This window comes from Triturus cristatus, chromosome 6 (genome assembly GCF_964204655.1).
Source record: "Triturus cristatus chromosome 6, aTriCri1.1, whole genome shotgun sequence".
Lineage (NCBI taxonomy): Eukaryota > Metazoa > Chordata > Amphibia > Caudata > Salamandridae > Triturus > Triturus cristatus.
Window position 1 is genome coordinate 820886248 of NC_140589.1, and position 16156 is coordinate 820902403.

At 39.6% G+C, this 16156-nt stretch overlaps 1 protein-coding gene across 5 annotated transcripts in view; it reads right to left on the reverse strand.

Annotated features, from left to right (window-relative positions):
* The window catches only part of RMDN2 (regulator of microtubule dynamics 2), a 570121-nt gene that overhangs the window by 197714 nt on the left and 356251 nt on the right, over positions 1-16156 (reverse strand). For all 5 annotated transcript variants that reach the window (XR_014963030.1, XM_085611419.1, XM_085611417.1 and 2 more), the window contains exon 7: positions 3734-3811. Coding sequence is in view for 4 of the 5 variants with exons in the window: in XM_085611419.1 (XP_085467545.1) it covers positions 3734-3811 (78 nt within the window). In the remaining variant the exon portion in view is untranslated. The remainder of the gene's footprint in view (positions 1-3733; positions 3812-16156) is intronic.

Below are 16156 nucleotides of genomic sequence, written 5' to 3' on the forward strand. Positions count from 1 at the left end.
TTTCCTACTACCTCCTGGCAACCGCCAGTAGGATGTGTGTATGTATGTATATATTATTATTAGGTGTGGCTTTGAATACCTGACAAAATGATCTAAAATAAAAGGATTATAATCACTAAATCCGGGAGTGCGACCTTAATTCCTTCTGTCAGAATGATTTGGAGAATATATATATATATACATATATATATATATATATATATATATATATATATATATATATAATATATCTATATAATTATCTTTGTTTCGCTAACAACTTTGGCACTGCTTCATTGAAAGATTGGCGCTGATCCATCTTGCAGGTATGTATATTATATATATAATTCTATTGCTTTTCTAAAAATGTAATTTACCGATTGCCAAATAGATATATATATATAAAGTATTTTTTTCATGTTCACTAAATCACGTGACACAATGAGTTGAGAAAAAATGTTTTTAAAAAATGCGGGGGATGAGTCTCGTCATGTGAACAAGCCCACCTGTTGAGCGAAACGCGTCATCCACCATGCAGAAGCGCCTTTTTAAATAAAGAAAGGAATCACGCACTAACCTGGAGTCCGTGGCCCATTTTCGTTTCGATTGTGGAGCAAGTTGTGGGAACTCTGCTGTATCTCATATATGCTGTATCTCATATATGTGTATATTATATATATATATATATATATATATATATATATATATATATATATATATATATATATATATATATATATATATATTCACTTAAAAAACCATAGGTTTCACACATGTTATAGTTAGGTGGATATTTCACTCGTAAAAAACCAATGAAATTCCCCCGTTATAGTTAGTTCAGATAACTATAACTCGCGCGACCGCCACTCTATCACAAGGATGATGTCATCAGTGATGTCATGAGTGATGCCACTGACCATTTCATGAGTGATGTAATATGTGACGTCATGAGCAGTGGATTGCGGGCGCGCGAGTTATAGTTATCTGAACTAACGGGGGAATTTCATTGGTTTTTTACGAGTGAAATATCCACCTAACTATAACATGTGTGAAACCTATGGTTTTTAAGTGAATTTGCAAGGTTTTTTAAATGCTAATTCCTAACTATAACGTGTGTGAAACCTATGGTTTTTTCAGTGAATTTGTACGGTTTTTTAAATGCTGATTTATTTATGTATTATTATTTTTTTTATATATTTATTTTACAATAAACTACGTTTTTTTTTGGTTTTCACCGTGCGCGCACCCCCGCGAAAAAAAAAAAATATATATATATATACATATTTTTTTTTTGGTTTTTCACCGTGCGCGCACGGTGCGCGCACCCCCGCGATTTTTAAAATTATTATTTTTATTTTTTTTCTGCCTTCGGGGTCCTTCAGGGACCCCCTGACAAAGGCTAGGGGGCCAGGAACTCTCTACCCTGCCCCCTTTTCACGTTCGCCACCTTCCTTTTTCACTCTCGCACTGAAAACAAACAAAATGGCGGCCGACACTTCCTGATTTCGACCGATTCGAACGTTGACTATCATGTAACCACCAATCAGAATTACGCTTGCGCACGTTAGGATGCTCGCACGGTGCGCGCTTATAGATATTGATATGCTTTTAAATGCTATTTTCTCAGGAAATACTGAACAGATTGACACCAGACCTGCAAAAGGCACTTCCTTGACCTTATGGTCTGCCAAATTTCAAGTAATTCTGTTCAGCCGTTCGGGCTGTAGCTGTATCTAAAGGTCCTATGGAAAAATGCATGGGGAAAACGCGTTTTGGGACCCCCCTTTTTTCTTGGCCCCCGCTTGACGAATCACCCCGAGACTTTCAGGGTAGGAGCTGAACGGAGCGCCCCATTAGTTTTGAAAATTTCGCGAGGATTCGTCAACCGGCACCAAAGTTATTCAAAATAGAATTTTGAGATTTCCTATGGAAACACGGTCCTAACTATAACTATCTACTGGCGACCGCCAGTAGATATATATATATATATATATATATATATATATATATATATAATTATTTTTGTTTCATTAACAACTTTGGCACTGCTTCATTGAAAGATTGGCGCTGATCCATCTTGCAGGTATGTAATATATAATGGGGAAACCCTGTATTCTCAGAATTTGGGTAAGTAATCAGCAAAGTCACATTGTTTAAACATTATACACAGAAGCTGCATATGGATCTCCTTCTCCACATAAATTATTATCCACCAAATGACCAACAATGTTCATAGTTTGTTTCAAAATGTGTCCATGATATGTATTATCCAATACATTCACATTCCTTTACTGTAACAATACATCTATGTTCAGGCAGGATGTTCTTGTGCAACAACTGACAAATAAAGTGCTCGTGCAGTGGAAAACAAAACACTCTAAAAAGTAATTTTTCAAATATTTGGCAAGTTTCGTAGATTAAACCCTGTTTACCGGGTCACTGTCATTCAGCAATGTGTAAGTAGTACAAGCAGTATCTTCTAAAGCATCAAAGTTTCAACCTCTGTAGTCCATAGATGCTACTATCCACATCCAATTGATGTCTTCCTCCGGACCAGACCACAATATAGGACACCTTGATCCTCCTGACAGAAACTTCCCCCCCTCCCTTCCCCAAGTAGCATAGAGAATTCAGTTAATCAATGTTTTAGAAATAAGACCAAATTTGGCAAAAACTTAGGACTTTACTCAGAAAGCATGCTTTTTGTGATTTGGTGTAAATCCATTCAACCATTTTTGAGGAATGATGGTTGGTCCTGTGGTACTGAAACTGTTAAAAAAAAAAAAAAAAAAAAAAAAAAAAAAAAAAAACATATAGGGCCTTCTGATTTCGGTCCCAGTACCACTGAAACAAACAATGATTGCCTGGCTGCAACTCTGAGAAAAATTTTGCAGAGACCATTACAGGTGTCGCAGACTCGGTCCCTGTGTCTTGAAACTTTTTCAAAAAAGGGTATAAGCGGGCAGGGTAGGGACACACTGGCATCCAGTTACTTGGGAGGGTGGGGCGACCAGAGGGCCTCTCCAAGATCAAAATAAAAAAATTATTTCAGGCCACTGGTAACACAGTACACAGTGAGGCCCTACAATGAGGGACAGTGGGAGTACCACAGGAGCTGCTGTACTAGCTTCCTCTCCATGGTACCACTTTAATGCGCAAGCTTCACTGCTGAAGCTTGCACAGTAGCGCGGTACCATGGGGTGAAATTTGTGTGGTGGGTACTGCAGAAGAACGTGATACACAAAAAATAATTTAAAAAGAAAAGAGAAAGCGGGTTGAAGGCCCTTGGGGTTGGGGGCGGGGCCTGTGATGTCATCAATGATGTCATTTAATACGCTATGAGTGATGCAATATGTGAATTCATATGGAATGCATGGCAGGGGTGCAAGTTATAGTTAGCTTTGTAAATTATACCATGTATATTTGATGTTTTTCAGTGAATAACAGGTAACTTTGAAAATATTTCCCACATATCACAGCATTTTGTGCAATCAAAGAACTAAAGCATAATACAATTTACATATATTCATTCAATTGTATAGGACACCACACAGGTACAGATTTTCTAAGATTTCAATTATAATGTGAATTTTAAAAATAAAAAACAGTGCATGGAAAAAGTAAAGGAAAATGCAACATCAGTGAGAGTATTGCAATATGATTAGAGGTGGATATTATCTACAAAATGGTAAAAAAACAAAGCGTTTCAAGGTACATATTACTCTTTGGGGATTCAACAGAATTATCAGCTTACCGCATAGCACCAGCGCCCAAGCAAGTAGTATAAAAATGGATCATGGGGCCTCAGCTCAATTGCTTTGTCTAAATGCTCCTGAAAGGCAAACACAATTTATCATTAAAAACAATGCTCAACAAGGGTTACCTCCACCAACTCCCCCATAAAATAATATACAATTTGCTACCTACTGTGGAGGAAAATTGCAATTCTATTAAGGACACAGAGGGGAGTATTCTGCTACACTTTTTCCACTTTACTCTCCAACAGCACTCCTTTATAACATATTATACCAAGACTACGTTTCCCATATGTACTCGGGATAAATAACAGTACATCTCCCTTTTTAAGATGATCTGCAACTTCCTGTACTGTCTCTTTCTTTGTGTGACAAAAGATGAATCCATACATTCATCTTATTCTTTGGTTTTTTTTGTTTGCTTAAATAAGTATATTATTACCATCCTTACCATCTATAATTCCGTCCAAGTTTGAAAATCAACTCTCACTTAGCCGGTACAAATTATACACTTAAACATATTACATGCACAGTAAATGAATCCTATCTCGACCTAGCCATGTTACCCTTAATTATCCCCATATTCCTTGTTCAGTGCAGGAATCTGATTATTCCATAAAACCGAGGGTGGGATAATCCACGCCTGCGTGTCCTTAATAGAACTAAAACGTTCCTTCAATATAGCTAGAAAATGTTACATTCTATGTCAGGACAAAAGGTGAGGATTATACCTAGCTAAAGCTTACTTATTGTCAGCGAGGACAAGCCCTCCACCGGTTTAAAGCAAAACTTCTTAGAAATGCAATCTGAAGAGCAGTCTGCTGAGTGTATTATATCTTCTAATCTTACTCCTAAATACCTTTGACGCCTTACCACGCTAACCTGAATAGGCCCCAAACATATTCACATCAATACCTGCTTCCTGCATTAGCCAGCACACCTAGATGCACACTCGAGATGAGATCACAGTAAACTTTTACCTCAAAGATGTCAGCAGCTGTGTTTCTCCAGAAAGCAGAACCTTTTCTGTAATATTTTCATATGCTTTTATGCATTCAACCACACAGCTTTTTGTCTCTTAAAGCCGGATAGAAAATAGTTCTGCTATTAGATTTTGTCTCTCTGGTTACATTAAAAGGTAACCCCAGCCAAAGTGAACATTGTCTCACAAATGTCCAAAGCCCCTGTATCCGACTCTCTTCTTTATGAAACCAGACACAAAAGCACAGCCAACTTCTTGAAATGTACTTCAAATACTCATTTTGCTGCTGGGATCAACACCCTAATTACATCCAGTCCTGCAATATCTTGATCCCAAAGTGCAGAGATACCCAAATACCCCTGAGCAATTTCCTGACCATGGTGTGTCCAACCAGGAGGAATGTGCCCTTCTGAAATAACAGGGAGAAAACTGTTTACTGAGATGTAGACTGTCGTTCTGAGGGTTATTCTGACAAGAAATTCAAGAAACGAACAAGCTCGGATCCCACATGATCAAAACCTCTTTGTACACACCAATCATCCCACTGTTTCCAAGCGGATCTGTATCTAGATTGTATTCTCTGCCCAAGCTTTCCCGATAAGCTCTTCAGGTTATCGCGATAATCCTGGGATTTTCCATCTATACCTGTAAATCTTCACACCATGAGAGATAAACGCCCTTTTTCCATCATCAGGTGAGGGTTCCTCTGCAGAACATTCTGATAACAGGGTAGCTGAATTGGCGAATCACAAGAAAGTTCCATCCAAACTGGATATATCTGACCTTTGCATTGCCTCTTGGCCTTGGTAAATACCCTTGTTTTCATAGTAAATAGCGTAAAGGCATATCCTTTTTCCAGGCTTCAATCCTGAAGGAAAGCGTCCATGGCTGTGTTCTCTGGATAGATTCCAATATTGGGAACTTTCATACATAATGCGCTGCTGCAATTCCAGCTAATTATGAACACTATCAAGACTTAGAAGTCCGGATAGGATATCAGAAACATCAAGCATGGTTTGGTGGACAGTTACCCTATGTAGTTCAAAACATTAGAATGGACCCATAAGCAATGACTTGGCAACCTGTCCAATATTGGCTGGATATTGGCTGGAAATTGGCTGGATAAACAACAACCAGATGTAGCAAATTTGCCGTTTGCAGAGGTAAGCCAGTCACTGACTCAGGTCGTAGCCGTGTAGAGGCAACTTCAACGGTATGCCCTACAATTTATTGCTATGGGAGTCTGAGCTCCTGGTCCTGCACAACATGTTCTTCCCACGGTGCAGGGGATTAGGCCATAGACTTAAAAGTTATGATGTAAAAATCAACCAGTTAGAAGCAGTCTATCCTCATAAGACACCCTAGGAGAGACATAGGACTTGAACTATATGTTTTCCATTTGGTAAAGTACCACTCATGGAAGAGTGCATCACTTGGGCAACGATATTTGCAAGTATTTACAGTAATTCGAATGGCCCACCTACATAGCGGTGCTTCCGGAGGTGCTAAAATAGATGCAAACTGAGAATGGGCCTGCATGTGCTCTTGATTTAGGTATGAAATTAATGGGTTATTTTCGGGACAGTCAAGTCTCTTTGATAGTTCTCACTATTATTTCTGGAGAAGCTGCAGTTTTGGGAGTACACCAGTGGTTGGCAGCAATTCCCCTTCATGATCGGGAAAGGGAACTTCCAAAAATTACATAAGCTCAGATCTCTGCAAGCCATCGTACCTAAGGCTCGCTGGCAATAAAAACATACTTCAAAGCAAAGAATGCGAAAGAGTTCTGGTAAGGAAAAGTCTGCACCGGAGGCTAAGAAAAAGCAGAAAGCAAAAAAAAAAAAAAAAAAAAAAAAGTTCTGTAGCTCTCTCAACACAAGGATCTGATAGGGGTGGATATAATTTGAGAGACTGTGATACAATTAAAAAGCCTGATCGGTATAAGTATCCTGATCGCTGCCTTAATTGTTCCTTTCGTAACTCTGCAGACAGTAAAAGGGCAGAAAGGAGTGGATGGACTATCACAGGAAAGACGGCTACGTTAAGTAAAAAATGAATCAGGACATGAAAATAAAGTTAAAATAAAAAAGGAAGAGAAAAATTTAGACTCAAAGACTTACTTTGGGAAAAGGAAAGCGGCCAGTTTAGGAAACAAGCATTGGTAATGTATTAGTTTTGCTTATGTAATGAATAAAGAGATGTTATCTTCAATCTTCGTCTGGGAGAAGGAAAGAGTTCCCTGACAGATAACACGGGAGTGGAGAGGATGTGGTACAGCGGCCAGAGCTGCTGATTTGAGAGCTGGGGATCCCGGTTCGACTCTCGGCAGCGCCACGCAACATCCTGTGATTCTATGCAAATCACTTATCTCTCCGGATGATGAATTGTTATATAAATATGCTGCAATAGTAAAGGCAAAACTTTATGAAAATATAATTCCACCAAAGCGGATGTGAACAGTATTTCAGCTGCAGGAAACTGATAAGAGAAGCAGATGGGGGAACAAGCATTGGTAAATGCAGGAAAATATGCTACAGCCAATAGAAATGAAGGAAATGTAAGTGGCACGCACATGAACCAATGAGAAGCCAGGAAAGAGAAATGGCAGAATGTAATTCCCTTTAAAGTTTATATTAAAAACAATAGGTTTCTCAAAACACAGGCAAGCGCTGTGCAGGCGAAACTTAAAAAGAGAAAGTAGTCAAAACTTCTACAATAGAGGCCAAACCACAAGGCTTGAAACAGCTATTTATGAAACTGGAGAGATTAAGAAAGGCTGAACTCTCCAGATGGTGGGATCTCACTACATTGAAAAAATATATAGAGATCAGACAAGTCTCGAGAGGGTTGAGAGTCATCATTTTTCCAACTTTCGAGGACCTAGATCCTGATCTCTTACAAGAGTGGAAAAATCTTATCTCATCATTTGGCATGATGGATCTTTTGATCCGTCATGCAGAAAGAAAGAGAGACAAACTATTGGAGGAGATTGAACAAGTAGAGGAGGAGATTAAAAGGCTGAATTTGGAAGAGGCTACTGAAAAAGACTTTAAAATATTGAGAGAAATACTAAGTACACATCAAACTTATATACGGTATAAGAAAATTCGCAAATTGAAAAGGGATGAAAACGACTACAGGAATGGTCGCATTTTCACTTTTGCAAAGAAATTTTATGAACTCAGACCTAGAGCTGGGACTAAGGATTTGGACAAAAAGAGACTGGACACTGAAGTTACAACCAGCGAGTCAGATCTTTCTAGCATTGCCAGTGACATCAGCGACATTAGAAATGATGGTATCTCCATCACAGGGTCTAACAACACTACTTCTGGTACCTCTTCCTCTTTTTTATCAGAACTAGAGAGGTACAGGAAGGGCACCAAATTAGGTGTCAACAATCTGAGATCGGCAGGAAGACAAGGACCAGGCGGGGGGGACGGAAAAACAAACACAGAAAAAAGCAAAAGGATCACGAGATCGGTGTCACGTGTGCAAAAGAAATGAGTGCCGGTATGGGGTCCCGGGATGTTGTTGCAACACTTTGTACTGATAACCCTGTTCTTGATTCAAGGGATGATGTTTCTATTATCAATCACTCTAAACAATCATTGATTAATACTTTTCTTAGCCTAAAAAGACCCAGCATTGACTCAAGAAGCCCCGGATTCTGGTTCTTATTTACCGCCGTGATGGTAGGTAAGAATAAACGCTGTAACTAGACACTCCCTTCAACTTGTAATTATTCTGCACACAACTACCCTTGTAAATAAATACACCTGATCAGTACTCGTGTTCTTTATATTTAGATATCATGAGTCCTTCGTAGAAAAACTTATTCACCCTGATGAAGACCTCCCATAGAAGAAGCACCACGCAGAAGGTCGAAACGCGTTGGTAATCTTACGGTGGAGGCGAGCCTTAAAGAACCCAGATAGAACCATTGTCAAATTACTTTTGACCAACCTCCATAGAAAAAATCCCTCTTAACGACAGGGCTTTGGATCTGGTTTCCATATTATGAGGCTACCTCCTCTTTTCTTTGGCACTAAATATAAGACGTTCGTACTGTGAGGACTCTATGACAAAGAGTCCCCGTACCTCTACTGAAAGAAAAACGTAGGACTGTTTGCATGTATTTTCACTCACCGAGCCTTATGAATATAAATGTATAAGTACTGTCCATTTGTTTTTTCATTTTGTGTCTAGCTGTAAGTTTGTACAGATGTAAATATTGTCTGTTTGTCCTTGTATTGTACCGATTGTTACAGATGTATGTCAAATTGTTTGAAACATTTATTCTAACGTCCAAGCAGGTGTTGCACAGGAACTTGCTTTGTATTTAATTACTGTCCAGGGATAAATAAAAAATCCAACTGGCTAACACAAGTATGTCATATTGATGGTGTCAGAGGTACTCGTATTTTTCACTTTAGTATTAGATTCCAACCTCTGTACTCCTTAATAGAATCATTCCCCTGTATGTTTATCGGTCCTAGGGTAGGCACTAGCCTACGAGGGAAAGATCTTTAGGATTTAATTCAAGGGCAGATAGCAGTAGCCCATAGGAAGGAAGTAGTATCCTTCCCTTATAAAGAGAGTATTCAAGACTTTCCAGTTGGTTACCTGTGCAACTTTCCAGTAACAACCAGAAGTATACCAATCATTCTTTCATATGTTTTTGCTGCTCCTTCACTTTTTGAACACAAATAAACTTTTAGTATTAACCACCAGATTTCCGATAGTAGAGACTAATGTTCGAGTTAAAAACCTTGAGTATCGGAGAGGAAGAAATTGAGGAACTACTGAAGCGACCGTCTAAACTGAATCCAAATAGCAACCAGGCTACGTCAGGTCAACAGTCAGACCTAGATAAAATTACTCGTTTAAAAAAGAAACAGGTACGCACAGCCCTACACGGTGAGGTACTATTAGAACATCTAAAAGCAGGGACCATACCTGCTGGCCTCCAGGTTAAAAATGTTCCAGTGATCTTTGTAGATCAACCAGAATATCTCGAAGGGTTTAGCCACATAGGCACCAAATGTTCCAGAGATTGGATGTTTCATTCCATCAAGACAGCAGAGAGACTCTCCCAAGTAGAACTTGAACAAATCAAAGAATTAGAGGAAGAATTTAGAACCAATGCAGCAGTGCAGAATGCACAAGCACTTCTGATCAAAATTGGAAAAGAAAACGAAATCTTCAAAAAGAACACAGAAGATTTGAAAAGATCTAAACTTCAGAAAGATATTAGCTATTTTTCAGAAAAAAAGACCTATCCCTACTTAGATCCTGAGTACTACAAGCAACAGTCAAACCTGGGTATGCTTCGTACCTACGGAGGGAGAAGCAAAAGGCAGTATATTACTTTCTCTGATGCTTCGTCATACTCAGACAATTCAAGCGATTCCGAACCTTCTACAAGTAACAGAGACAACGAATCAAGACAGTACTTCCAACCAAGACCTTTTTTAGGGAGAGGCCCAAGACGACCAACAGGACGGTCCAGATCAACACAGTGGTACAATCGACCGCCACAGCCCCAACAGTATCAGGGGGAGATCACAACTCGGAGAAGAGTCTACAGGTGGTAGAAGAAGAAAAGAATTCTATTTACAATCTCTCCACACGTACCCTCTCCCAAGAGGAAACATCACTGCTTCAAAGAGGACTATCATTTATTCCCACTGTCAGACCCGATATTGGCCAAATGAAATTAGAGCTATTACAACTCTTCAGGAAGATGAGGTTGAAGGTCTTCTTCTTTGACAAGGAAGAGACCATTGTAACCAACTACTCCGGTCTCAAGAATCCCTCCACTTTCCTTCCAATGTCAGATCTTATGCCAATCGAGTTACTCACTTTTGAAAAAAATGTCATGCGAGATCTGAATACTTTGGACCAAAAGAGGATCTACACTAAATGGAATCGGAGTAGGAATGAGAAAGCAGCATTGGGTACATTAATGTGCGATGAAGATATTATCATCAAGCCCGCTGATAAGGGCGGAGCCATTGTGATTCTTCCCCGAGTCAAATACGAATCTGAAGTGGAACGACAATTGACTCAAGAAGATCACTATAAAAGTTCTGATGTAGACTTCGTACATTTGATTAAACAGAAACTCATTCCCCTACTAGAATTTGGGGAAAAAGAAGGCTGGCTGTCTAAAAAAGAAGCTCAATACCTGATTAATCATAATCCGAGAACACCACTATTATACATCCTGCCAAAAATCCATAAGAACCTTGAGAATCCTCCCGGAAGACCAATCATCTCAGGAGTGAACTCCATCCTTGAAAGACCTGCAAAATACGTTGATACGTTCTTGAAACCGCTGGTGAGAGAGACTGTCAGCTACATTAAAGACACCATGCAAGCAATCACACTTTTGGAAGGTAAACCCTTTGATGAGCAAGAAGAATATCTGGTCACACTTGATATTGTTAGTTTGTACACTAACATCCCACAGTCAGAGGGGTTGGAGGCAATCGAATTCTTCTTGGAAAAACGTGAATGCCCCCACAATGTTCCTACTAGCTTCATACGGCAGATGGCAGAAATCTGTTTGAAATACAATTTCTTTACCTTCAATGGAACCCAATTTGTGCAAATCAAAGGAGCCGCGATGGGATGTCCATTTGCACCGGAAATGTCCATTATGTTTATGGCCTTATTCGAAGACAGGTGGATATATTCCAACAATCCATACGATGGCCACATTAAAATGTGGTATCGTTACATTGATGACGTTTTTATGCTTTGGCGTGGCTCGAAAGAACAACTTCTGGACTTTAATTGGATTAATCACAGAAACAGCGATATTCAATTCACGCTGAATTACAATAAAACGGAGATGAATTGCCTAGATCTAATGATAATAAACGAAGAAGGAAGTATATATACGACCTTGTACAAGAAGGAAACAGATAGAAATACCATACTTCATTTCTCTAGTTTCCATCAACGCAACCTTAGAGAAAATGTACCCTTCAGTCAGTTCTTAAGAATTAAACGCAACTGCAAGAAGAAGGATGATTATTTTGAAAATGCCAACGCCCTTAAGGTGAAACTAATTGCCAGGAATTACCCGAAGAAGCTCCTGAAAAGAGCCATGAAGAGAGCTTGGTATGGTCCCAGAGAAACATTGTTAACACCCAAAGCACGAGAGGATGACCTCCCCCTTGTGTGTGTTACCACTTTTTCAGGCTGCACCAATGATATGAAAAAAATAGTACAAAAGAACTGGTCGACCGTTAAATCCTTGGTCCCGTTACAATCACTCCCAATCTTTGCACTTAAGAAAACCCAAAGTCTAAAAGACAAACTAGTACATGCGAATACAGAAAAGAAGAAAAATACTCAATCTATCCGCACAATGCTTTCCCTACCACCGATTAAAGGTCATCGTAAATGTGATAACTGTTCCTCATGTGACAGCACAATAGAAGGCTCTCTCTTTACTTATGGTAACAAATTTGTGAAACATGAAGCATTTACGAACTGCAACACACATAATGTAATCTATGGTGCTATTTGCCCCTGTCCGAAACTATATGTAGGCAAAACAACCCAAGCTATTACAGCTCGTATGACCCAACATCGCTCTAGAATTAGATGCAAAATCATGAACGCACCTATGGTCTCACACGGTCTAGAGTGTCAGCACAGTCCAAGTGACATCAAATGGACCGTGCTAAAACATGTGTTTGGAGGTAATATAGATAGCCTTCTGTCTAGATTTGAAGCTAAAACTATAATGTATCTGAATACAATCGACAATGGCCTGAACGAGCTCAGTGAGATTAATCACTGGGTATGACCGCTGCTCCGAGTTAGTTCCTCTTTCTGCCCTGTCCTACCTTTTATTCTTGTATGAGGGGGGCTAGAACTGGTTTTAAGGTATCTTTCTGTATTTTTTATTAGATTTGTCGACTATCATTGAGTGCTATGCAATTATGAAGGTACATTACCATGTTTAAACACCTTTTGACCATTGGTGTTATTGATTTATTTTTTCATGACAATTTGTTACCATGCTTCGCGAGATTTATGCTGATCAATTCCAGTTTTACTCGATGTGTTGGTTAGATGTCAATATGCAAGCGTGTGGCACTCGTCGCTGAGTACACTATACCTTAAATTTGCTATGAGTAGCGTTGATCTCCATAGTAACTGTGGGGTCTCTCGCTGTGTCCCTGTAGTCCCTCCCCGCGGTTACTTAACCCGGAAATACTTGGTAGTTCCTTCCGAGGTCACGCTAAGGCCACACCCACATTGTGAAATTAGGTGAACGGCTGTAACTGTGGCAGTTGATCTCCGCCTGCACCTATGCCGGAGGAATAGAAACCGAGACGCGCTGCGCCCTCCCCGCGAGGTATCAATACACAGCCCCAATTAACTTGGAGTTTCGGCCAGGACAACACACGAACCCCCGTTCACTGAACGAAAGGTAATTCATCCTTGATGTCTCCTGCATGATTGTTGACCACGCGATATGGGCTCCGAGAGGGTCACCCGTACCGATTTGAGCAGTTGCTCACCACAGAGAGGTGGCAGGTTTTAACATGCTTTCCCCCCCCTTAGTATTCGGTAAGCACTTAATTCACCTCTCCGTTTTGGAACACCCTAAAAACGATTCGGTTACAATGTGTGCCCATTCAATCACCTCGTTTTCAGCATAACACTTCAAATTAGGTGCCCACCCGTCACCATGGTCTGTTTCCTCTCACCCAGCACCAGCATGATGGTCTCAAAATTCTTCCTTTGAATTTCATCTTTCTATCTGGCTAGATAGTAAAGCAACATTAGGAATATATTTTTTTTAGTGATCAGATTTTTTCCTTTCTTCCTTCCCCCCCCCCTCCTCACTTTTCTTAGCCTAAAAAGACCCAGCATTGACTCAAGAAGCCCCGGATTCTGGTTCTTATTTACCGCCGTGATGGTAGGTAAGAATAAACGCTGTAACTAGACACTCCCTTCAACTTGTAATTATTCTGCACACAACTACCCTTGTAAATAAATACACCTGATCAGTACTCGTGTTCTTTATATTTAGATATCACGAGTCCTTCGTAGAAAAACTCATTCACCCTGATGAAGACCGCCATAGAAGAAGCGCCACGCAGAAGGTCGAAACGCGTTGGTAATCTTACGGTGGAGGCGAGCCTTAAAGAACCCAGATAGAACCATTGTCAAATTACTTTTGACCAACCTCCATAGAAAAAATCCCTCTTAACGACAGGGCTTTGGATCTGGTGTCCATATTATGAGGCTACCTCCTCTTTTCTTTGGCACTAAATAAAAGACGTTCGTACTGTGAGGACTCTATGACAAAGAGTCCCCGTACCTCTACTGAAAGAAAAACGTAGGACTGTTTGCATGTATTTTCACTCACCGAGCCTTATGAATATAAATGTATAAGTACTGTCCATTTGTTTTTTCATTTTGTGTCTAGCTGTAAGTTTGTACAGATGTAAATATTGTCTATTTGTACTTGTATTGTACCGATTGTTACAGATGTATGTCAAATTGTTTGAAACATTTATTCTAACGTCCAAGCAGGTGTTGCACAGGAACCAAAAGTCTTGATGAAAGAGTTTAAATAGTCTTGCTTTGTATTTAATTACTGTCCAGGGATAAATAAAAAATCCAACTGGCTAACACAAGTATGTCATATTGATGGTGTCAGAGGTACTCGTATTTTTCACTTGTATTAGATTCCAACCTCCTTAATAGAATCATTCCCCTGTATGTTTATCGATTGTTTCTTTAAGGCAGTCACAACCGATCTATATAAATTGGAGGACAAATTACATCGCTCCCCAGGCAAATTTAGGGACAATCTTACCAAAAAAGAGAGGAATGCTCTCCTTCAAATTAAAGGTTACTCACATGTGACGATCGGGGAAGCCGACAAAGGGGGCAATATTGTCCTAATGGACAATGAGTACTATCTAAGTGAAATTGACAGCCAACTATCGGACATCAAAGCTTATACTAAGATCATCCACAACCCCATGAAAAAGATTAACATCTTGATTGAAAAAACACTAAGATATTGGCTCAATGCTGGGCTGCTCTCTGACATTGAATTCAAATACTTGTTCAATGTGACGCCTAGAACAGCATATATCTATACCCTGCCCAAGATTCATAAAAACATCACAGCGCCAACAGGTAGGCCAATTATCTCCGGTATAGGAGGGCCCACTGAGCATATATCTGAATACATAGACATTTACTTACAACCTATTGTACGTCAGTTACCAGCATTTATTGAGGATACGAAAGATCTCCTCAACAAATTAGAACATTTTTCGTGGACCGATGATCTTACTCTTGTCACATTGGATGTCAATGCACTATACACCAGCATTCCATTGGACAAAGGCATGGAAGCATTAACATACTTTCTTTCCAAATGGGATGCAACTTTGTATGATCACACTAGAATGGTCCTGGAACTTACTAAACTAACCTTAGAGAATAACTATTTCAAACACCTTGACACATGGTATTGACAACATTCAGGAATCACAATGGGGGCGAAATTTTCTGCTTCATTTGCGAATATCTATATGGGCTTCTATGAATTACAACACATTTGGAGGATATGTCCATCTCATTTGACCAACCATATTGTATATTGGGGTCGGTTCATTGACGACATCCTACTCATATGGGGGGTGACATGAAAGATCTGAAGGATTTCATTTGCCATCTGAATACCAATGATTTCAATCTCAGTTTTACCTATAATTTTAGTAAGACTGAAATTGACTTTTTGGATGTTACACCCTATGTTGATAATGGGATTTTGGAGACAAAACTGTTCCGTAAAAACACTGCATGTAACTCTGTTTTACATGCAAGTAGTGCTCACCCTGCCTCCCAAATTCGGGCCATCCCATTTGGGGAGATGACACGCTTGAGGAGAAATTGCAGTACAGAACAAAATTTTCAAAAGGAGCTGACTAGCCTTAAAGAACGATTCACGATTAGGGGATATGACAGGCTAACTCTTGACAAAGCACACACCAGAATAAATAGAACAAAACGATCCAATTTCCTTAAGAACAATAAGAGGATCAAGGACAATTCACCAACAAGACAAATTGCTTTGATTACGCAATTTCATACACACAGTAATGAAATATATCGAACTCTTCAAAAACATTGGCATCTTCTAAAACTTGATCGTGATTTGGTTCCATACCTTAGGAACAAACCCCACATTACATATGTGAGAGGGAGGACATTTAAAAACATCCTTAACCAAACACCACAGACAAAAATACAATCGACAGGCACTTGGTTACCTGCAAAACCAAATGGTTTCTTCAAATGCTCTATGTGCAATGTATGCCAATTCGCACAAGACAAGACCACGAGCTTTAGTTACAACACTGGGCATGTATACAACATCAATCACTTC